This window comes from Ogataea angusta (genome assembly GCF_019207475.1).
Source record: "Ogataea angusta isolate 61-244 chromosome Unknown 61-244_NODE_1_length_1302399_cov_90.877568, whole genome shotgun sequence".
NCBI classification, from domain to species: Eukaryota; Fungi; Ascomycota; class Pichiomycetes; order Pichiales; family Pichiaceae; genus Ogataea; species Ogataea angusta.
In genome coordinates, this window is record NW_025065215.1 from 387,017 (window position 1) to 410,354 (window position 23,338).

Sequence of the window (23,338 nt, forward strand, 5' to 3'; positions counted from 1 at the left end):
ATGTTTTAGGCATCATAAGATGCACTTCAAGGTAGTCTTTCAGAAACTTGACAAACGTCAATTATTCATACATATATGAGCCGCATGTCCATTGACTTGGAATAAAATGCGTGACTATATTATGGCACCATATGTATATATTAGAAACGGAAAGGGTGGTTTTATTTGACGCCTTTACTTGATGTTTGCCCTCCTACAATTCTTTCTCCACTAAAGGAAATATATTCTAGGAAATTTAAAGAATGCGAGGGGGGGGGACTAACATCTGCCTCCTACCTAAATCCCGATCATTTGGATGGATTCCCACAATATTGAATAGACTGATTTAAGAGCATTTGTATCAGCTCTATCAGCTCTTAAATTGCATCACCTGTGAATATATGAACTTTCCCATCTTTTCAGTTCTATATAGATTGGAGTCAAAAATCTTAAACACTAAAACAGATTTTATCTTCAATAACTAAGCGTCCTACAAAGCTGCTTCCTCAGAAATTAAAGGATCACACCCATTTACAAGTTCATTTCAAGGAGGATGAAACTTGAGTGACAGAGAAGTTCGTCTAGCTATATCACAGTATTTTATCTTTACAAGTATGACTGACTATCGCAACGGGTAGTTAAGCATTATGGATGAGAATAGAAATGCGACAACAGCAATTGGGAATATTGCTGAAAGATACCTAGAGATCCTGGGTACTAGACTGCTCAGAGGCACACAACACGTATCTCAGAGGACTCTAATGCGCTATTTATGGACTCCGGTAGGTGTGGGGAGCTAATCTTAGTTAAGGCTTTAATAGCAGAGGTTGAAAATATACTCCATTGAGGAAAACTGATATTCCTGAAGGATCCAAATCCATACTCAATATGAATAGGAGATTCACATTGTATCCCGATCTAAGAGAATGATGCTCTACATATACATGACAAAAAGGGTATTGTTTCAACTCAAACAAAATTTGTGAAGCTCGAAAAACCAATTAGATCCTGGGGTCTGTATGGCTAAATCGACTATGTATGCTAAACAGGTCGTGCAAGAGTCAAAGATAAGATTTCGGAGTTTGATAAGACGATAGCCTGTTATCATCATGCTTAGTCCTCTATTTGGAATGTAAAACAGGGGCTCGCTCAACACCTCGTGGCTAGTTGTATTGATAAAGCATTTGTCAGAACGATAAACTTTCTCCGAGATAATACGACGTTAGAGTTGATGCGGTTATTGAGAATACCTTTCGTGCCATTTAAGATGTCTACTGCAATCCCTATGTGTAATAATATCTAGATTGTATTCAGCATATAATATATATGGATTTAACTCAACATGGTTGCCTGGTCAATAATACGGGAAAGTAAAAAATTGAGGTAAAGTTGCATACTCAAAACCCAACCAACCAATGGAGGGTATGGATGACAAAGGGACAGTCTAAATATGCAATTCAACTCCAGCTATCTTTGATAAGAGTTAACTTAGCGAAAGGTGTTGAAACTTTGTTTTGATAAGTGTATTGTCTACAGTCATTGTTCTTCCTTCAATAGTGTGACTATGTATCAGATAGTTAATATCTTTGGTATACCTTAGTCCCCCACTTAAAAGTCGGATATTACACACCCTTATATATTATTTAGTTAGTCTCATATGCATTCTCAAATTTGTATCATCTGAGAATGTGCTCACACTATGCATGCGCTAAGACCCACAAACCTTCATATCAGGATAAGCCGCACAGCCATGATATAGTCTATGACTAGCTTATCTGAACAAAAGGAAAATTCTGTCACTTGATCTCGTTGGATAGAGTCATGCCAATGCGAGCAACAACTTATTACATATATTGAAAGAGATGAATGATAAAGTGGGAACTTCCCTGATATCTCTGGCTATGTTATCAGATCACAATAAAATATGATCAATAAACACACTATGCAACTTTCGAAAACATTACAATAGATATCGAATGAGTTGAAGTTGCCCTGGTGAAAAGTACGGAAACATAAGCCTAAAAGAGATTAGAATCTCATTGCGTATATCTCCTACTATGTTGTCTTCCAGACCACATATATATTAGATGGGGAAACTGCAGCATGAACGGGCAAGGCCTAGTAATTGAATGTGACGCTCATAAGCTAGTAGGGTGCAACAATAATCTGCAACATTAATCTAGCGACTTCTTGATATACAGCTGAATTTATATTTTTATCGCCTTTGTTCCATGCTGACCTAGACGCCTCGAAAACCCATCTTACCTCTGGAGTGGCTTCATGGTAAGAGCTGGCAAATTAGTTTAACAGTTTGAATTAACGATCGGGTTCTGCACGATGGAAAGTCTTAGAGGTAGGCTCATAAACCCCTACTTCCTGATATATACCGAGAAAAGTAGTATAGGATTTGAAACCCCAAATTGTAGTTCCGCAGTCGAGCATTTGTTCTTTTTTCGCAGAGTTTTTTTCACATCTCAAGTATGAGCCACAGACCTGCCAAGCTTCTCAAATTCTATGCTAGTGAATTGGTTGACTGCTTTGCGTTTTTTAAGTTTCGGTGAAACTCAAACGACTGCATGTGTTCGTAATTATATCAACTTGCCTTACTGAAGTTTTTTATATGACTTTTGCCGTTTTGATAGGCGGTTAGTCTTTTGTGATGTGTTCGTTAGCCATACAACAGGATTTTAAGGACTTTCATTATGTGTTGTTCGTAACATAGTCACGCATTTTATTCCAAGTCAATGGACATGCGGCTCATATATGTATGAATAATTGACGTTTGTCAAGTTTCTGAAAGACTACCTTGAAGTGCATCTTATGATGCCTAAAACATTATAGAAGCAGATATTTCCGTAGAGGCTAATTGGGCAACAATACACACAGTGTTGAGATAAGCTAGTCATAGACTATATCATGGCTGTGCGGCTTATCCTGATATGAAGGTTTGTGGGTCTTAGCGCATGCATAGTGTGAGCACATTCTCAGATGATACAAATTTGAGAATGCATATGAGACTAACTAAATAATATATAAGGGTGTGTAATATCCGACTTTTAAGTGGGGGACTTAGGTATACCAAAGATATTAACTATCTGATACATAGTCACACTATTGAAGGAAGAATGACTGTAGACATTACACTTATCAAAAACAAAGTTTCAACGTTCCCAACATACAGCTAATAAAAATAATTGCTACAAAGGACTGTTTATAAAGGACTATTGTATTATTTGGAAGAAGAAATGAGCGTGATTAGAAGGCTTCATCGTTTGATTTGCTGATACCACGGTGATGTTACTTTATATCTAGGTTTTGAAGCTATGCGGATCATTACATATTTCTAGTGTGATTTTATTGCTCGTTGAATAGTTAAAACCAGACCTAGTAAATTTAGCTGGTTCTCACCAAACTACGGCAAATTAGTACTGTAGGAAAACCAAGTTGAACAATAAGAACAATATTTGAAACAAGATTTCAATAGATATGGTTCTCTAGTGCTTTTTATTGTGTAAGTAACTTTGTATTCCTCGCCATGATATAATTAAAGCCTACGGACAAAGAGTCTTTTGATAAAGGCAAGTGATTTCAAACCCCTTGAGAGTATGTTCCAGACTCGATATAAACAAATTTGCTTAACAGAAGAAATCCTAGAATTTAGCATCACCTAAGAGGGAGTGTCTATTAGGGTACAGACCCTTTTCACAGGGTTTCAATGGCTCAGCTCAAGTCAACGAGATTGCTCGAGGTTGCTCAAGAAGTTTGGGAATACTGCTTCACCCTGAACAACTCTTTTTTGATAGAATGTAGCTGTTGGAGTTGTTGAATCATATGATAGATGTGGTCAACTGCTGGAGTGCCAGCTTATACATGACTTGCTGATTTCAAGTATGCTTCCAAATTTTTCATTATATGTTAGAGATCTTTGATGGTGGCAATTCCCCAATAAACATATACAGAGTTGAAAGCCTACATAGAATTTTAGTTGAGAAACCTTAGCTCGACCGTAATCACGAACTTAATGTCTCATGTAATATGGTGTGCCGCACACACCCCAAACCAGGAATGAATACTTGAGTAGCTTGTAACTATTCCAAACTGTGGGAGGAAGTTGTTCATGACTTTGATAAGTATATAAAGGAAGTTTACGAAGATGAGTATGAAAAGGTTAACGGATTGAAGACAAAAGAAGATAAGATAATCTAGAGAAAACGGAAGCTCGAATAAAACTAGTAGACGAGGAAGAGGAAGAGCTTTGAATGTGAAAGAAAGACAAATCGTTAACCATTGAAATGACAGTCATATGACAGGTTGCTAGTTGAACTATTTAGTATTAATCAGACATTAGTTGAAAGCCATCTGAACCTTATAATAATATGCGCCAAATAAAGCTTTGAGTGCTCTGGTCGTCTGTTACTAGATCTTTTCAGGCCCAGCACGATCATAGCTAATTGAGTTGAATCGCGTTTTCCCAGAAACCTGCCAGGCTCAAAACTAATAAGGTTCGATCGTAAGGACCTAGAGATCTTGATGATCGAATGCTCAGAAGTGATGGTGCGCAAGTGATACAGCGGACCAGTTGGACAAAGCCATTTGATAGTGGAGTTAATTCAGTATGAACTAATGACAAAAGAGGATATACAGTTGATGATTGAGAACGTCGTGTCATACTTACCCTTCCATGATGGGTGTTCCCACTCGTTATCGATAAAAACAATTAATCATCTCTACTTTTTTATGCTATATTGCTTTACACAGTTGAGATTACAGAAATCTCTCTTTAGCTCAGTTGGAAGAGCATGAGACTGTAATGGAATAAGTAATCTCAGGGTCCCCGGTTCGATCCCGGGAGGGGAGATATTTTTTTGTTCAACATTTTTGATAAAAATACTAAGGGCTAACAACAATATGATAAATAGCTTATAGAATTTTTTCAGCTCGAAAATTGATACGACTCTCCTCATTCAACACGCTCTTTTTTTTTGTAATCGCAAGCAAGTATTAGGCATGGTGGACTCAGATGAAGAACTGTAAGTAAGACATACATTGAAGATCAATCCCGGTGACTAACAGAAAGTACTCTTTCTGCACATGCTTTGGCAGCATTAGTGGAATTTGAAAGCGAAGAAAATGAGCGTTTAGAGCGCTTCAAGACTCTTAGTGAAGAAGCAGACGCAGATTTCACCAAAAGATCACTTTTGTCGATTGATGATTTCAAGGAAGATTGGCAACTATCACAATTTTGGTACAGTGATCATACAGCTAATACACTTGCTGACGAGCTGCTTGATGGAGCTGACAACGAAACGATAATATGTATTGCTAGCGCTCCATCTGTATATGCAGCTATCCGGGCTCGCGAACCCAGTGAGCTCCCGACAAAAAACATCTATTTGCTGGAGTTTGATCGACGCTTCGAGATACTTTCAGGATCTAGATACTTTGGATACTTTGATTACAATCAACCTTATAATGTTCCTGAACACTTGAAAGGTAAATGTCACCGTCTTTTGATTGATCCGCCATTTTTGGAAGTTGAATGTCAGAGGAAATCCGCACTTGCAGCGAAGACATTATTACACCCGGAAAACAACCAAAAAACGAAGAAGGGTGAACTGAGGTATAAACTTATTACTTGTACGGGTGAGCGAATGGCTGATGTGGTTACTTCCTACTACCCAGATGTACACATGACTACTTTCTATCCGGAACACAAAAATGGATTAAGTAATGAGTTCAGATGCTATGCTTCATTTGAGGGCAAAGCATGGAAATTCGCATAGGTGAAGAAGAGAAGAACTACTCCAATCAAAACATCTGCGTTGACCCCTTGGTTCAGGATCTGCCTGTCGAAAATAGCGCATACCCTATGACGAAGAGTCTTGCGCCACACAATGTAGAATGCTTTGCCACTGATTTGGATAAAAAAAACACATGCAAATTCTATTGTTGCATATAGATTGATCGATCGAAAGGAAAACCTATCGAAGAAACGCTCCCAAATCAAACGAACAGCTGTCCAATAGTTTATACTTGAAGCTTGGTGGACTAGGTGTTTGAGTAGTTGACATAATTCAAGATGCATATAATTATGCTTCGTCATGCTTCTAGAGCGGACAAACATGATTCTGATTGGTCTTCAATGAAATCTGATCCTAGAGTCAATCATTCCGATCATTGGCTTGCAGCATACGATCCCCCCATTGACCCCTTCCGAGCTATCAATGAAGTTGACTTAGCCTACAAGAAGATTTCATCTCACATTCCAACCGCATCAAGAATATTCATGCATTGTTCTCCATATAATCGTTGTGTTCAAACCGCCAGACTTCTAGCAAACCAATTCGTACATACGGAATCAGGTATTCAGTCGCAAAAACACCAAGGAATCCAACGAAAATTAAAGCTTAGAATAGACCAAGGCCTATCAGAGTGGCTGAATGAAAACTTCAGATTGGAACATCTTCCACCGAATGATGGGGGAGCATCCATGATAAGCAATGTAAACCTGTATCTGGAAAACACGCTTACTAGTCTACCAATGACAGATGATGAAAGGAGCAAGCTGAAAGCGCTCAGAGATTTTGATTGGCTTCATAACAAATTTGGAAAATGTGGAGATTATGGAGAGAAACCGTCGGAATTTCAGATACGCTGTGCTAATTATCTTGCTAGTCTTGTGCGGTATTATGAGACTCACGTTCCAGAGGAACTAAAAGAAGATTCGGTCATATTGATAATAACCCATGGGGCTCTTATCTCAATGTTTCTGGAAATTATACTGGGGCGGCGAAACTTTAGTGAAATTCCGGTTTGTACACCAATATATCTCAAAAATGGACGGCCTGAGTGTTATCTTTTTAAAGATTATGACTTCAACCTAAAATCACTTGTCCCTGTTACGAAAGATCAAGAATTTTATCATCTCCTAGATAAAGAGTTCAAATTGAAGGATCTAAATAGCAAAGCTACAACCGAAGATCAATTAGCGAGATTTACACCAGACGTCTCACAATTGGTAGCGTGCAATAGTCCAGCTACGCATCGACCAAGAAGCAGAACCATTAATGTGGTCGGTCCCACAGTTGACTCAAATAATAAATTCTCCGCTCCGTTGCGCCAGGTCAGGTCATCAAAACAGCTTCACTTGATGGACAGTACCGCGAAAGAAGGTAAAATACTAGATTTGAATAAACTTGAGGGATTTTTGGGGGTGACGTCCGATTCTGATGACGAATCAGACGTCCAACTCTGCAATCAAGGGTCCTCTGGCTCAGAAACTGAAGATTCAAGCTCGGATTTGCTTTTGGGAGAAGATATTATAGTTAGTGATTCAAATTCTTTCCAAGACATTGTTGGACACAGAAACTCGATGTCCAAAATTAAAAATTCGGGTTTTACAATTTCGCCTGGACCTAATTTCGAGATTCAACATCAAAAATGTGAGCGACGAACTGAGGCCTTTAGCAAAGAGAGTCGATCCTCAACTAGCTCCACTGCCCCCTTTGAAAGCAAACACTCAACTCTTGAGGAAATGAGTGCACAAGATGACTGTAAATATGAAATATTGCCGTTCGTACAATCCAATGACGAAGTGCACAAAAAGGCTAATACAAAGTCTCAAAACATACACACATATCGACTCGCTCAGAAATCGAAGGGGTCCCTAAAAAGAATTCTCTTTGGTTCTCCCGACAAACAGATGCAGCATTGCGATGAAAGCTTGACTTGGCTAGGAAGTAATATCAAAAAGCAGGTTGCATAGATTTCGATACTCAAGTTGGAATCTAGCTACGTTTCCATTGGAGAAAAAAATAAATCAGGCAAATAACTCATTCATCATAACATAAATACCAAAAAGAAGAAGAACCATGACGACACAATCGACAGGAAAATTTGAAGATCGGGAGAAGAGCAGTGTGTTGCATATGAAGATGCAATAGTCCCATCCGCTTGCTCGGGACGAAAATTGCTGCTAGGATCGCCCATCTTTAGCATGTGCAGTCCACCTAGTTCGTCAACGAAGCTATAAAGCAGCGATCTGTTTTCCTTCACTCGATAATTATCGCCATAAGAATCCCACCAAAACCCGCCGGCAAGACCTAGATCTTTGACGTAATTCGCCTTTTGGCGTACAGCTTGTGGGCTGTCGTAGAAGACGATGCCTAACCCTTTATTGCTGTAGGCATAAGAGGATCCTGCAGTGTAATTGTGAACCTCGGTGTAGTCCTTGGGTGGCAGGTTATGATAGTTTACAATACACTGGTTTTGTTCTTGTTTGATACCCGGAATATTTGCGCATCCTCTGAACGGTAATCCAGCACCCATCCCCTCGAAGCTTCTTCCATAATTTGGCATGCCTAGAATCAGTTGTGTTTTGTCGATCTTGTCCAGAAGATATTGAACTGAGTAGTCTACGCTGGAAACAGATTTTGTTTCCAGCGAGTAAAGGTTGGAATGGTAGTTAGCTAGCTCGGACCAGGGACCGGAGATATCATAACCCATCAAGTTAAAGTAAGTCACGTAACTCCGCAAAGTTTCGAATTGGTAGGTCTTCAAGGAGGAGACATCCAAAGGAAGAGCCAGGGATAAAAGATATGTATTTGGAAGCATCCCATCCTCTATTTCCGCAGAAGATAGCTTATCTTTCAAGATTTTGATCAAATTACTCAATTTTAAGGCAGATTTTGGATCAGGGAATTCCCAATCAATATCTATACCGTCAAATCCGTGTTTTCTCATTGTATTCACGAGATTTTGACAAAATCTCTCAGTCTTTCTTTCACTGGATGTGGCCTCTTCGAAGACATGATTGGTGTTCTCCCCTCCGATAGCAAGAGAGACTTTGAGCCCCTTCTTGAGCTCTTTCATTTGTAAAAGCTGGCCAATTAACCCGGTGGAGTTGACGATCGATTCAGCCTGAAATGAAGTTTTGGCGTAATCGTAGGAATATAAATTCTCATCTCGTGCACCAAATGAGCTCATTGTATCTTCATGAATCAATGGAATGGTCTCTTCTAAAGCTATATTTTCATCGCCCCAATATGTACCTTCTGACTTAAGGTCTATTTTCGCAAACGCGTAATAGATGTTGGTGATATGAGATAGAGGTATATCAATTGGATAATGTTTGTTATAAAATGACCATTCTGTATAGTATAAAGCAGTGACGAAAGTAGGATGATCATTTGTTGCTGTTTCGAGGTCTGAAGCGGGTCCACCATAGCAAGCGCAAAAAGATAGCAATACAGGAAGGACTTTTGATAGCATTTTGATATAGAGCCAAAGATGAGAAGGAAACATAGTGTTAAGGAAGCGAAAGGCAAAAGAACCATTGCATGGCTGATTATATCGAACAGAACATGTGAGGATATTGTTCTGCTAATTTATTTTCCCTTGTTTGTGGGTGCACTGAGACCTCCTCGGCAAGTAAAGGAGTTTCTTTTTCATATCCAAATGGATTCCAGTTCAAGTTTCTCCATTTATGCAATCGAAAGAAAAGCGCTCGTTCTCAATTAGCAGAAAGAGTTTGGACATAATTTTATTTAGACCTTTTTGATAAAATATATGTTCACCCATTTCAAACTTTAGAATTTCCCACTTGGCGGAGCACGTTCCATACTTTGTTATTGATGTTTTGAGCATAAACTTAATTCTGCGATTTGCATCTCAGTAGGCTCAAATAAGATGTAAACTAGTCTCCAGTAAAAGTAAACAGACATCTTTAAATTACTTTTTCTGTTGATGTTACCTTCGTGACGTTGGTTGGTTACTTGATAGCACAAGATTGCTTAGTTCAGATCGTAGAATCTTTTGTTCCGGCTTTCAAAATTATCATTGCTTAGTGCCTCAATTGTAATGTCTTTTTTCTTAGATGTAATGACGTCTTTCACTGGTTCTGAAGTCTGAAATCGGATCGGATGATCACTGCTCATTTCGCTCTCATTCCTTATTAGGTGTTGTATCCCGTCAACAATCAGTGAGATCCCGGTGGGTTCTGCCCCTCTTGGAAGAACGATATCAGCATATTCCTTCGTCCGAGAAACGAATTCACTCATCTCTATTCGAGACTCGCTCAAGTACCGTGTTAATAGATTTTTGAGCATCATACTTTTATCGGCCTTTGAGATGGATTTAGACAAATTGGAAGATAAGAGATCTCTTTTGATCCATCTGCCCAACCTTATGTCGGCATCACAGTCAATGAAAATCTTAATTGAACCCATATTCAAAAGCTCCTTGTCATAAAGTGCATAGAGCCCGTAAATGAGAATAACGTCAAAGCCATCACTAATATAGCTTTCGACCTGTGACCTAACCAGCTTAAAGTTGAAACGGGACGGACCTATCTGTAAGGTTTCCTCTTGAAACTCTTTCATGTTAACTTCTGCAATTTTGATCTGCTGATATCTATTCTCCATCTCTTCCCTCAAGAGCTTGGTTGCAAGACACTAGAAGAGTTAGAGTTCAAAACCGGGCATACAGTTGAGCATTACTTACTTTTCCAGATGCATGCCCTCCTGCGATGAGAATGGTAAGGGGGCGTTGATTTGTTTCGTAACGCATTCCTCAATGCTTACTATGGCTACGAAATAAAACTTTTTAAACTTAAATAAAAAAAAAAAAACTGTCTTTGCACCATATCGATCACGTACTTCAGGAATTACAGTGACCATAACACATAACTGAATTCCTCAAAAACAATATGGATTTTGATAAGGACTTGGATAGAACTCTGAAAATTCAAACCTCGGGGAACATTCCCATAATAGGATGCTTTGAGGAGATGAATTTAAAGGAGCCCCTTTTAAAAGGAATCTATGCATATGGCTTTGAGACTCCGTCTGCGATCCAATCGCGAGCTATCACCCAAGTTATCCAGGGAAGAGATGTTATAGCTCAAGCCCAATCAGGAACAGGGAAAACCGCCACTTTCACAATTGGGATGCTTCAAGTTGTGGATTCAAGTAAAATCGAAACCCAAGCGTTGGTTTTGTCAACAACGCGGGAACTAGCAGCTCAGATTAGGACAGTGATTAACGCTTTGGGTGACTATATGAAAGTTCGATGCCACGCGTGCGTTGGCGGAAAAAGTGTTGGTGAGGATGTGAAGGCTCTCTCTAAAGGACAGCATATTGTAAGTGGTACTCCAGGGCGTGTTTTAGACATGATCAAGCGCCGTACACTCAGCACAAGAAATGTGAAAATGCTTGTTTTGGATGAAGCCGACGAGCTGCTTGGCAAAGGGTTTCAAGATCAAATTAATGAAATTTATCAGTATTTACCTCCATCGACGCAAGTGGTGGTCGTATCAGCAACGCTTCCAAAATCTGTCCTCTCGCTCACCAATAAATTCATGTCTGACCCAGTCAAGATATTGGTCAAGAGAGACGAACTAACCCTAGAAGGGATAAATCAGTATTATATTCAAGTCGAAAAGGAAGATTGGAAATTTGATACATTGTGTGATCTGTACGACTCTCTAACAATCACCCAAGCTGTCATATTTTGCAATACCAAGAAAAAGGTTGACTGGCTGAGCGAATCACTTCGAAAAGCGAACTTCACCGTTTCTTCAATGCATGGGGACATGAAACAAGAAGAGAGGGATCGCGTGATGGATGAGTTTCGACTCGGTAACTCAAGAGTTCTCATATCGACTGACATTTGGGCGCGAGGAATCGATGTGCAACAGGTCTCGTTAGTCATCAATTACGACCTGCCTTTCGATAAAGAGAACTACGTTCATCGTATCGGGCGATCAGGTCGATTTGGAAGAAAGGGTGTAGCGATAAATTTTGTCACGAGGAACGAACTAAGCGATTTGGCTGATCTCGAAGAGTTCTTTAGCATCAAGATCGATGAGATGCCATCCAATCTAAGTGATGTGCTATAAAATCTAGCCAATATTGGAGCTGTTCGAAAGCATATGAGACCTTTGCACGAATATCTCGACCAGTTGAGTTATATATCCCAGGTCTTCCTTTGGGATCAAATCGTCTCCATTAGCTAGGAATATTTCAGACCGGCTACCTTCTAGGTAGAAGGAAGTGATCTCATCTGGCCGGTCATTTGATTGCTCATTCCCATGGTCATGAAAAAGCCAATTACTTCTGTGTATATGATTCACCTGCCATTTACTTGAAAGACTCTGGCAGGTTTTGGCAGAAGGATCCACAACGATAGGGACCTCTGACGGGTCATCAAAGTTGAATGTTGCATCATCTGTGACGAACTTGTAAGGTAGAGTTTTTGGATTGCGCTGTAAAAATATCAACCGGGTCTCCGTTGAACCTGCTGCCTGATGCAAGGTGCTAGATTTAGGCAACTTGACTTCCGAAAGAAGTGAGTTATCTGTCATCAAAAAATGGTACTTAGGTTCAAAACTCAACATGATCTAGGTATAGGTAATTTATAAATCTCTCGTGCGCTTTTTTTTTTAGAATTATTTATCCATGACAACCTTGCACAATTTTCTCTGTGCTGGATGAAGTAAAAAAGCCCGTGCGAAGAGTTGGCAAAAATGAAGCTTTATATCAGGTATTCGAAAAGGTGTCAACCCTAAGAAGAACCCAAAGATGCTTATCAAGGGAGAGGGTTAGTTAACACGAAAAGATCGCTTAATCGATAGATTTTAGAACAACTGTGAAGTATAGCTATGCTGTACAAGGAGGTCGAAACACATTATATTACTGACCTGGGTCAGAAGTAATTCTCAACCACTTTACAAAGCTTCCAGTAAACAAGCAAACAACTGAAGGCTAAATTGTACTCGGTTGTCGAATTTTGTAACAATCTGGCCTCCTTATCGATAATCTCGTCTATTGATAAGCTACAAGATCAATATGATTGACAGTAAACGTTTCATCGAAGGAACCGGATACACCTAGCAGTCAAGATAATAGTTCAAACGTTCACTCAATTGGAACTTTTGCCTCTTTTAGAGGAGGTGGAGTTTTTTGGGAGCTCGTTGACAAATGGGATGAACTCAGGCTCTCCAGGAATATACTTCCTTAGAACTTCAGGAACGACCAGCCCACCATCCGTCTGGTAGTTTTCCAAGATGCAGCAAAGAGCTCTTTCGGTGGCACACAAGGTACAATTCAAGCAATGAACATATCTTTTCTCCTTTTGATTCATGGCCTTGATACCACATCTAATTTCTAGGTTTCTTGACTGATAATCAGTGCAATTGGAGCATGAAACTAATTCTTTAAACTCTTGTTGAAATGGGAACCAGGCTTCAAGGTCATACTTCTTTGCAGCGGCATTGTTGAGCTCACCAGAAACTATACTGACAACTCTGTAAGGCAGACCCAGGGACTGGTAGAACTCTTCAGAATTTTGAATCATTATGTCAAACTCCTCCCATGACTTTTCAGGTTCACTGATGCAAAACTGTTCGACCTTCTCGAAAGCATGAACTCTGAAGATTCCCCAGGCATCTTTTCCGTGAGAGCCCGCTTCTCTTCTGAAACAAGAGGAATAGCCCGCATATCTAATAGGAAGCTGTTCAGCGGGACTTTCAAACCACTCGTTGGAATGGTAAGCAGAGATAGGTTGCTCAGAAGTTGCAATCAGATACTTTTCATCGTCTCCGTCAAGAACTTTGTAAAGCTCCTCATCGAACTCAGACAGTTGAGCAGTTTTGGCCATGACATCTTTGTTCATCATAACAGGCGCCTGCATGGGAGTATATTTTTTGGAGGTCAAAAAGCTCAAGCCATAATTAATTAAGGCCTGGTTTAGAAAAACTCCATAATTTCTCAAGAAATATCCTCTATGACCCACAATCTTGACTCCTCTTTCAGGGTCGTACCCATCTAGTCTAAGCAGAACTTCATGATGGGAGAGTTTAGCTTGTTTTCCGGTCGCTGTCGCAACATTGGTTAGCTCTTCAAATTTCACACCCGAGGGAGCCCAAGTCCTGACAAGCTTATTGTCTGCTTCATCCAAGGAGTCGATAACAGAATCGTGGACAATATTCCCAACCTGAAAAACTTTCCAACGTAACTTTTTATCTGCCTCCTGTTCCTTGGCTATAACTTCGGCCTTTTCCCTAACCAAATCATCCTTCTTTTGTAGGAGTTCAGATGCATCTAGCTTAGCCTTGAACTTCTGACCAATTTCTTTTTGTAGCTTATTTTGTGCTTTGTTTAGCTCATCCAATGTGAATCTTAGCTTAGTCCAGTCATTATACTCTTTGATGATTTCATCCACAATCTCAACAGACGCACCTCTTTTCCTTTGTGATTCACGGATGGCTTGTGGATTACCTCCCTTATCCTCAATGAACTGAATAATATCCAACATTTCTTAAATTAAAGGATTCAAGTTTGAATATTGTACCCTTTGTCTAGTTTTGTAGATAATGAAGAGAGGTTGGTGTTAACAAATTAACACTATCAAACAAATCGATGAGAAAAAAACTCAAGAAATTGTCTAAAATTATAGAGCAGAAATGATTAAGTAAAACCAAGTTTTTTTTCACGTGATGAAAATAACTCATTAATATTATCATTATCAAAGCATATAGGATTTATTGTTATGATGTACAATTTACGAAATACGAGTTGCCGAAAGATGCTATATTTACTTCAGTTCTCCTAAATTAGATATAGAGATTTGATTAACGCAAACAAAGATAACAATCACAATGATATCATATCAGCAGGGTCGTTCAGAACAATTCTTAGGTAGGAGCTTTCTTCTTTTATGAGTTATATGCTGCTAGTGTTTTGGAATGCATCAATTGGAGGTGTGATTGAATCAAAAGTTTTGTTAATATTAGGAGACTTCATCATTTACCATGCTGTCTAGTTTATTGTCATCTGATTCACATGCTGGAAAATTATTTTGGTTGATAAGCTAAAAGTCAAATCGTGAATGCACAGCAATCATAAACAAAACGTCGCGACCGACCATGGAAACACCGAATTGCAGTACAGACGATGCTTAGTTGAATTACTCACTACATAAACGCTGCAGCACTATAAAATATCTTAGAGTTTCTCCTGAAATAAAAAAATGGGAGTGCAAGTCCAACTCTGGAAACGAGAGTGAGGAATCAGTATATTGATTCATGTCCTATTTATTCAGCTTAGTCATGAGACATACACACGATTGACACAGATCTACGCCTAAACAAAATCCGATCAGAATACCACCAGAGGGCGATATGATATAGAGAAGATTTGTCTTGATTACCTAACAATAGCATTCACATAGGGGTAGTGTTAATATACTCTGGTGAATTAGGGCCTTCTTTAAATGTGGAGTAAATCGATTCGGCCGGAACAAGAGCTTATAGATACGGCGGGTGCACACATAGAACATCAATGTGTCGGAAATTGTTGGAGATAATCTCTGAGCTTGTGACTTCCTTAAACTTGGTCGGAACGACGGAGAAACAAAGCTGACGACCCATCAATAACTACTCTTACGGTTGCCACCCGCAAATAGTTTTCAGGTGCCAATATAGTGGTCAAAACCCGGGTGAGCTAGCTATGCAAATGCAGGTAAGATATAGTTCGTGAAACATCGGCATTTTGCGAAACCTTCATGTATAAGCCAGCAGCAGCTGGCTTTTGGTAATATGCCAGCAACTTCACATTCTTAATGAATGAATACAAAAGTGAACATATCGGGAAGATGCATCATTCTCAGCTAGATCACAAAAGCTTACATCGCTTCAGCTATCATTATCAGTTTGCGGTCACCTATGATCATTGATAGAACAATTCCATAACACGCTATAAGTAAGTTTCAACAACGAAAACAACAACAGAATCGTACTTCCGTTATAGCTCTTTCTCTTCCAAACAGCCTTAATTACAGTTATGATTTCTGTTATGACCCCCCAATCTTGTTTTAACGTGTAGCAGCTGTGTTCTGCGTAATACCATCACACCAGGCAGAAATCGAATGACAAAGAGGATACAGGCTAGATATTTTCATAGTAGTTTTCTATCTGCTTCTCGCGGTAGTGTTCTAGAAAAGGTTCAGTGTCCATGCGCCTGCGTTCATGTGTCTCAAAGAAACACAAGAAGTCTTCCACTTGGACTTCATCACAATTGCTGGCCCTCACGGACTCTTGTTCTTCATTAACGTTGACTTTGTTCTTCAGTATAGAACGATCACGCCTGCTATGCATACTCAGATTAGCTTTGGATTCAGAGGTTGAAGGGTTAATACTGAGGCCTGAAAATCTTCTGCTGATTGACTGATTGATACGTTTCAAGGGGCTGCTATCATGGTTTTTCTGAAGAGAAAAGACCTTTCTTATGGATCTGCAATCACTATCATGATTGTAGATGAGTACCTTTGCTTTTGAATGAAATTTTAGGGTAGTGGACTCATGATTTCCGCTTTCCGCAACTAATTGGGGTACAAGCCTAAAACCATTCTTGGGATCTATCAATTCCATGTTTTGGAGCCCTTCTATAGTCAGACCATTACGTAGAAAGTACTCTTCTACTTCTTGGGGTTTATGAGCTTCATTAAACTCCAAACTGGGAGACACAAGGCTAGTTGATTTTTCAACTATGTTCGTGTCGTCGGAGTCTACCTCACTTACTGGACTCGAAGTCAGTCTAAGATTTTCCTTCCAATAATCCATCTGCCCCTTGGCCACATTTGCTTCATTGGTGTCCTCTAATGGTTAATATGCCTGACAATAAAGAATAGACTTACCGTAATAATTAGCCAAGCTTGAATGACTTCGAGATTGTTTATGATCACAGCGTTCAGAAATTTCTTTGGCTGGATCTTCAATGAAGGAGCTAAGCGGACCATTAGTAGAATCTTCCTCCGAAAGGCTTCTTTCTGAAATTTCATTGATACTAATTTGGGACGCAAGCTCGAAATCGGGGAACGTATGGGATTTTGCATTTGTAGCAACATAGAATCTGCTCTTCTCGTGATCAGCTTTCGCTCTCAAACTATTGAAAAGTCTCGATATTTCCGAGTTCAGGTAGATCCCAGGAGCACAATTGGCTGATGTATCATCCCCTGCCATGTAAACCTTTTGTTCATAGAATGACCTTGAAATTGATTCGGTGTTCAAAGGATCAGGCATCAGCCCTCTGTCACCTTTATCAGCTCTTATTTGTTTCGAGGCCAGTACATTTGCGGCTTGACTGTTTTCACTCATCTTGTTCACATTTTTACCGAGGTTTTTGTCGCTTTCCGCTTTGATCATCAATTGACGATTTTCCTTGTTATTGCAGTCAATCCAGGGCTTATTAAGAGGCTTCAAAGGTTTGCTTACGCCATCTTGATGTTTATAATGAATGAGTCTAATTGTTGATTTTTGCAGCAAATCCGAGTCTATAGACTCTTTTAGAGAGTCTAGAGTAGTTTGAATTTCAGTATTCTTGAAGGCATTATAGCATGAAAACATTGCTTCTTTTTGAGAATCATGTTCACTTATCAGAACAGTTCTCTCCTTTTCAGGTAATGAAACCGCCTTTTTTCTAGTCTTAAAAAGTGTACGAAAATTCAAAAGCGGTTGTATCCATTTAAAATGCGATTGAATTGCCGGCGCCTGGTCGCAGGTCTGCTCGTTAGTTGTGTACTGGAATTCCTTCTTGTCTTCGTTTTTATCATCTAAAGTAGAGCCGATGAACTTGGAAAAAGAGAATGCTCGTCTGGATCTATGCTTTTGGTTAAGCTCATCGTTTGTCTTGATCTTTTTCGTTGATTGATTTTGCGGGCTACCATGAGGGAACAGAATTTCCCCCTCAATTGAAATATGAAGCGAGTCGCTGGATTCTGGATTCATTGCAACTGGTAGCAATGAATAATTGCCTGCAACTGAGATTGGAGTGTTTAAGAGAACAAAAATTCATAATCAAGGCAGTATTTTTGGCTTGCGACTGTTCTTTAAGCGCCCATCTTTTTATAATATATGTCAAGCCGCTCGTTAGACGTATTACATAAAATCTAGAGATTCGTTTATGTGACAGATCACGAGTTTCAGTTATCGATGAGTCTCCATCAAAAGCGGAATCGCATTACTTGGCCAACTAAGGTAATTACTCAAGAGGCGTCGCAAATTATCTATTATTGTTCATGCAATGATTATTTGGTGAGAATCAAGCGTATATCAGTTAGCCTCTTAAAGAAAGATACCATTGCTACTCTTCCATGGGAACCCGATAAGTCGGCGTATCAGGAGCAGTGAATTAGTTTTATAGATGCGTCTTGTTCACCAATTCAATGTTGCATTAAATTGTTCAACTAAGCTGTATTAGTCCAAAGCGAAAACTACTTGACATAAGGATTTGCTCTGCCGTGATAAAATACCCCTGCAACTTATATGCTACAGAGCCAAATCAGGTAGAAGATTACTTAGTAGATTGCCAAAGAATTACTCTTGAACTTTTAAAAGTGTTATAATTGAAATCTATTCATTCGTCTTTCAAAGAAAAATAAATTATCTATGGCATAGCTTGATAGGTACTAGAGATAGACGAATACCGTCCTAATAACCTGTTCATGGTTTTGGACCTCATTCGAATCATTCAAAATCTTAGTCGAGCGATGAAGCACCAGTGATGATGTCCACCAGTTCGTTAGTAATCACAGCCTGTCTAGTTCTGTTGTACAGGATAGAATACTTGTTGATCATGTCTCCAGCGTTCTTAGAAGCATTGTCCATCGCATTTCTTCTGGCCGAGATCTCAGATGCATAACCTTCTGCCATTGCATTGAGAATAGAGTTTGTCAATGAAATTTGGGAAAGAGAAGTCGGGATTGCCTGATCTTCCTCTAATTCGAACTCTGATAATTTTGGAGACTCCTCAATTGCGACAGGAGAGAATGACGGGAACACAGAAGGCTCAAAAGAAACACCGGAGACAAACTTGTTGTACATGACCTCAATTCTGTCATAATCACCCAGCTTACGAATCTCATCAGCAATCAAAGAAGCTTCCCAGAAGGTAGGTGCCTCCTTTCCAACACCATTGAAAGATAAGACAACGTTGCTTGAATGTGTTCTAAGCATTTGAGCTTTGATTTTATCACCTATTGTGACGACATCGGCATTCGGAGTCTCTTGCAACTTGGCTCTAGTAGCCTTAGCAATTTGAGAATGAATGGATCCACATAAACCTTTGTCTGAAGAGACTGCAATGATAAGAGTTTTCTCTGCTGTTTCAGGGGTAGCAGTTTCTGCTGTTGCGAAAAAATCAGAGTCTCCCTCACGGAAGGATCTTGAAGATGCCATTGCCCGTTGCGCTCTTCCCATTCTCGTAGAAGCCACAACCTTCATTGTGTTGGTGATCTTTTCGATGTTTTTAATGGACTTCAGTCTCGTTTCAATTTCTCTCAAAGTTGCATAATTTCTACATCTTGTTAGTGATTCCCGATTGCGACAGTGGTCATATGGGGGTCCTCATTGAGGTCTAGGTCTTCTGTCAAATGAAGATAGAAACCTATATAAATAAGACCCATATGATCACTCAATCGACTCCATTTCATTACTCACCTGCTGAATCCTGCAGTACGAGCAACATTCAAACCGAAGCTGTACATGGCGGCTGTTTGTTGTTGATAATGATCAATTGGGCAAATAAAAGAACAAAATCTAATTCTAAATTCGAACAACAAAATTGACAACTGTGAAAATTCCGTACCGGGCATAAACCTCTACGCCGGGAGCAGTATGTTTTTCGGCGGAGGGATTTACCGGGAGAAGGTTTTCTCGAAATGTGCTTGAATCTAAGTAGCGCAGTTTTTGATTGGTCGTTAAACTTGCGAGGCAGGGTAATTATACTCTACATAATTTCAGACTTTGTTCCCGGCTACTGTGGGTCGTCTCCATCTTATAAGATCGCCCGTAGATATGAAAGCCCAAACGTACTCTTTCTGAAATTGCAAACCGCTTAGACGCCCCAATTGCACATTTTTTTCCCCAATTGGATACAAGACAGGGCAATTTCTGCACCTACTGGCCTCGTGAATGATGATGTTTTCTGATGGAACATGCAGAATAGTTTTGAGGTTCTTGAAAAGCACATGATTTGCTTTTGAAACACCAGGTTGCTGCTCTCCTTTCTTCGAGCCTTCAGTTTGATCCTGGTTTATTATCTCATATAATGACAATTGCTGCAACTGAGTTGAAGAAGTTAATGAGGAAACTGACTCATTTTGAGTTTGAGACCGCGAGTTCTGTAACCAGCTTTTCTTGATGCTCTCCGAAGTTAATAAGTGCTTGATACTGGTATTGCTTCCAGAATTCAGCGTCAAATTTGACTTTTGCTTTTGATTTGTCGAGAGCTTGATCTTATCACTCTTCATTTTTCTGGCCTTTGGCAAGTTTCGAGGTTGAAATTCGTAAAACCTAATCGTTTCATCGTCTCCTACAGTTCCAATACGATAAAGAACCCCGGGTGTTGTTTTGAAGTAGTCAACGCACACACCACGAACCCAAGATTTTGCTCCCTCAAGTCGGGCTACCAATTTCAATAAGCCGTGAGCACTAGCCCCACCGCCCAAAATTGAAAACTCATAAATGGAAACAAAAGCATCCTCACCCCCACAAATCATATATCTTCCATCCCTCGTGATATCTATGTCAAGAATACCTCCATAGTATGATGGTACAATGTCTGTTATGACTTCAGAAAAGAAGTCGAAAAGACGGACAAATCCATCATCACTTGCGATTGTCCAAATATTTGGGTAAGTGGGATGATACCTGAGTTTTGTGATGGCTTTGTAGGAAAATTTGTAATGAGACACCGGATTTGACCCTGTTTGCTGTGAGTTGAGAGATTTCAATATAGTCATGTACCTGGATTTTTGAGAAGCACTTTTATTCTCTTCATAAACTTCTGCATCCTCGAAATCTCTATGAAATACCATGACCTCACCATCTGCAAAGCCGGCAACGGCAAAACTTCCGCATTGTGACCACTGCAAAGACAAGACAGGTTTGTTTTTCAGTTTGGAATTCTTGTTCCATCTAGAATACTTGAGCTTCGGAAAGCTTAACCAAAATATGTCACCTGAGGCAAAGGCAACAAGAATGTCCAAGTTGCTTTCTCCTGAAGTAGTTGTATAGTGGAAACTGGAAAATGCTGTTATGATACTTGACGAAAACACAACTTTAAGCAATGGAATCTCGACATCAATTTCTTTGGCGTCATCTTCCAATAGAATAAGGTTGATGATTCGGCCGTGACATCCTACCAATATGGAAGATGCGTTGGAGTATTTTCGATTGTAATTGTCTGCCGTTGAAACTTTTGATATGAAATTTGAAGTAGAACGAGACAGATTGCTTTTGGGAGTTTTCAGATCATCGAAAGCAACTCCGGTGTCAATTTTTACGGGCTTCTGCTTACCCCATAAGCGTGCAGCAGTGGGATTAGATGGTTTTCTTTCGTTGTTATTGGAGCCTGACCTATCAAAGTTGATTATGTCTGCAAAACAGCCAGGAGTCAAGTGAACGTTTTTGAACGAGTCCGCAACTAAGGGATTTATACCATAACCAACTGGTAACACTTCTGTCTTCCCATCAGGCTGGACACCAGTTTGTTCCGGAGGCCTGGATAAGGGATTTGTCAACTGATTTTGATTGATGTTTCCAAGGGTTGTATGATACTTCTTCAAATTTTGTTCAACAAATTTAGATAGTGAGGCGTAAGTACTAGGGTCACTCGAGTTCAAGGGAGTACGTGATATACGAATTGCAATATCAGGGACAAAAGTGCCGTCTAAATGATCAAAGCTGAACTGTTCTTCGTGCAGCTTGAACATGCAATTGGGATCTGTGGATTGAATAGGAAGGATGCTGTTGCTGAGCACATTTTGAAACTGATTCGGCGGCACCTTATTGTACCTGGACAAATCTGCTGGTAAGTACATTGATTCTGATTATCAGGTAGATTTTAGCTCTTTAATGAAAAGTATGGAGTCTCTTTATATGACAAAATTCCCCGGGTTTTTTGGAGGCTTTTTGCGGAGATCGTGGAAAGCCGACGCTCTTGAAATCTTTACCGGGTGAAAACACTCAATGAATAGCGGATCGTTACAGGCAAGCTAATACAATGAGAGATAGAGACCGTAAGGATCCCACAGTTCATATGATATAGGTCGTATATTAAGTTTTTCAACGAACGGAATTTATAGAAAATGATATTGTTTTTGCCCGCTTGAGTTAGTGCCTCATTGAAAAAGATGCCCGACTTTGTGGATTCAGTTTTCGACGTTTCTAGCACAGTTTTCCAAACGTCGAGGAACTTGATATTCAAGTCTTATGATCATATAAGAAACATCTGGATGGATAGTACGCCACCTCCTACGCCGGCCCAGCACTCGATCATTCGTACATCCATCAATCAGGTCTCACGTTTAGACCTCAAAACAATCTTTCTTGCAACTGTGCTAGGTGGAATAGGAACTTATCGGTGCCTACAACATTCGAAAACCCAGCGCAGGGCACGGCTGCTCCCTAGCGGAAGACGATTTGAAGTTGTTGTAATCGTTGGATCTCCCACGTCAGTAGTTGTTCAAAAGCTTGTCAACGATCTCAATAGGAGGGGGTATATCGTATATGTTACAGTGACCAATGAGCTAGAGGTCAAAGCCATCGAGAGTGAACGCGATGCAGACATAAAACCTCTGCTTTTGAATTACGATTCGGCTTTGACCATTAGAACTAGTTTGCTGCGACTGGCATCTATTCTCGAGACGCCCGAGCTTAATCATACTGGGGATGACTCTAGCTCTTGTTTTCTTCATTTCAAGGGCGCCTTGATCATCGCTGATTATTTCAAATATCCTAAGTACTCAAAGCTTGCTGAAATTGAGCCCCGTGATTTCAACGCAATGATTCAAAACCAATTCTTGAAAATAAATGCTCTTCTCCAGAATGGATTGATAACAGCTCTACAGGAAAGTAACAACAGAAGAAATGAAATTGAGAAATACAATGGTGTGAACATTTCGGAATGCCCTTCCAAACTTATATTCGTTAACTTTTTCCCCATATCCACTAAAGAGAAAAGGCGGCTCTTTTTAAACTTCACATTGGACATCAACAACTTACTTTTTGAATATACTTATAAGGAGAATCTCAAAAATTACTGTGGTATACCATATATCCTTCACAACAAGAACTCTGATTACATCGACATCGCAAAACTTCAAGTTGATTTTCATCAGGATGAAGAATCTAAGCTGTTATCCAGCGGCATCAACATACTAAATATACGCAATATGTTCTCTGGCATCAGGAACAAAAAGCTTACTTCCAGAAAGTTTCATCATCAGGTATTTGATTTATTAAATACGAATTATTTGAAGAAAGTATACACCATTAATGCTTAGCTCACTCAAAGTTCAACCT

At 39.7% G+C, this 23,338-nt stretch overlaps 12 protein-coding genes across 12 annotated transcripts; 4 read left to right on the top strand and 8 right to left on the bottom strand.

The window, feature by feature from the left end:
* Positions 1–4,517: 4,517 nt before the first annotated feature.
* KL928_000252 (uncharacterized protein) lies at positions 4,518–5,762 on the top strand (the record flags this gene model as incomplete). Its single annotated transcript, XM_043203005.1, has 2 exons — positions 4,518–4,592; positions 5,133–5,762. 2 exons carry the CDS (start codon positions 4,518–4,520, stop codon positions 5,760–5,762), a joined length of 705 nt encoding a protein of 234 aa, XP_043062147.1.
* A 308-nt stretch (positions 5,763–6,070) lies between these two features.
* Positions 6,071–7,744, top strand: KL928_000253 (uncharacterized protein; the record flags this gene model as incomplete). Its single annotated transcript, XM_043203016.1, has 1 exon — positions 6,071–7,744. One exon carries the CDS (start codon positions 6,071–6,073, stop codon positions 7,742–7,744), a length of 1,674 nt encoding a protein of 557 aa, XP_043062148.1.
* A 74-nt stretch (positions 7,745–7,818) lies between these two features.
* On the bottom strand, positions 7,819–9,249 carry KL928_000254 (uncharacterized protein; the record flags this gene model as incomplete). Its single annotated transcript, XM_043203027.1, has 1 exon — positions 7,819–9,249. The coding sequence occupies one exon, from the start codon at positions 9,247–9,249 to the stop codon at positions 7,819–7,821; it is 1,431 nt and encodes a 476-aa protein (XP_043062149.1).
* A 521-nt stretch (positions 9,250–9,770) lies between these two features.
* Positions 9,771–10,400, bottom strand: KL928_000255 (uncharacterized protein; the record flags this gene model as incomplete). Its single annotated transcript, XM_043203038.1, has 1 exon — positions 9,771–10,400. One exon carries the CDS (start codon positions 10,398–10,400, stop codon positions 9,771–9,773), a length of 630 nt encoding a protein of 209 aa, XP_043062150.1.
* Positions 10,401–10,684: 284 nt separating this feature from the next.
* Positions 10,685–11,875, top strand: KL928_000256 (uncharacterized protein; the record flags this gene model as incomplete). The annotated part of the gene is made up of 1 exon (XM_043203049.1): positions 10,685–11,875. The coding sequence occupies one exon, from the start codon at positions 10,685–10,687 to the stop codon at positions 11,873–11,875; it is 1,191 nt and encodes a 396-aa protein (XP_043062151.1).
* A 3-nt stretch (positions 11,876–11,878) lies between these two features.
* KL928_000257 (uncharacterized protein) lies at positions 11,879–12,373 on the bottom strand (the record flags this gene model as incomplete). Its single annotated transcript, XM_043203060.1, has 1 exon — positions 11,879–12,373. The coding sequence occupies one exon, from the start codon at positions 12,371–12,373 to the stop codon at positions 11,879–11,881; it is 495 nt and encodes a 164-aa protein (XP_043062152.1).
* A 524-nt stretch (positions 12,374–12,897) lies between these two features.
* On the bottom strand, positions 12,898–14,292 carry KL928_000258 (uncharacterized protein; the record flags this gene model as incomplete). Its single annotated transcript, XM_043203071.1, has 1 exon — positions 12,898–14,292. The coding sequence occupies one exon, from the start codon at positions 14,290–14,292 to the stop codon at positions 12,898–12,900; it is 1,395 nt and encodes a 464-aa protein (XP_043062153.1).
* Positions 14,293–15,922: 1,630 nt separating this feature from the next.
* On the bottom strand, positions 15,923–16,597 carry KL928_000259 (uncharacterized protein; the record flags this gene model as incomplete). Its single annotated transcript, XM_043203082.1, has 1 exon — positions 15,923–16,597. The coding sequence occupies one exon, from the start codon at positions 16,595–16,597 to the stop codon at positions 15,923–15,925; it is 675 nt and encodes a 224-aa protein (XP_043062154.1).
* Positions 16,598–16,639: 42 nt separating this feature from the next.
* Positions 16,640–17,761, bottom strand: KL928_000260 (uncharacterized protein; the record flags this gene model as incomplete). The annotated part of the gene is made up of 1 exon (XM_043203094.1): positions 16,640–17,761. The coding sequence occupies one exon, from the start codon at positions 17,759–17,761 to the stop codon at positions 16,640–16,642; it is 1,122 nt and encodes a 373-aa protein (XP_043062155.1).
* A 750-nt stretch (positions 17,762–18,511) lies between these two features.
* Positions 18,512–19,255, bottom strand: KL928_000261 (uncharacterized protein; the record flags this gene model as incomplete). Its single annotated transcript, XM_043203105.1, has 1 exon — positions 18,512–19,255. One exon carries the CDS (start codon positions 19,253–19,255, stop codon positions 18,512–18,514), a length of 744 nt encoding a protein of 247 aa, XP_043062156.1.
* A 515-nt stretch (positions 19,256–19,770) lies between these two features.
* KL928_000262 (uncharacterized protein) lies at positions 19,771–21,855 on the bottom strand (the record flags this gene model as incomplete). The annotated part of the gene is made up of 1 exon (XM_043203116.1): positions 19,771–21,855. One exon carries the CDS (start codon positions 21,853–21,855, stop codon positions 19,771–19,773), a length of 2,085 nt encoding a protein of 694 aa, XP_043062157.1.
* A 312-nt stretch (positions 21,856–22,167) lies between these two features.
* On the top strand, positions 22,168–23,319 carry KL928_000263 (uncharacterized protein; the record flags this gene model as incomplete). The annotated part of the gene is made up of 1 exon (XM_043203127.1): positions 22,168–23,319. The coding sequence occupies one exon, from the start codon at positions 22,168–22,170 to the stop codon at positions 23,317–23,319; it is 1,152 nt and encodes a 383-aa protein (XP_043062158.1).
* Between the last annotated feature and the right edge of the window lie 19 nt (positions 23,320–23,338).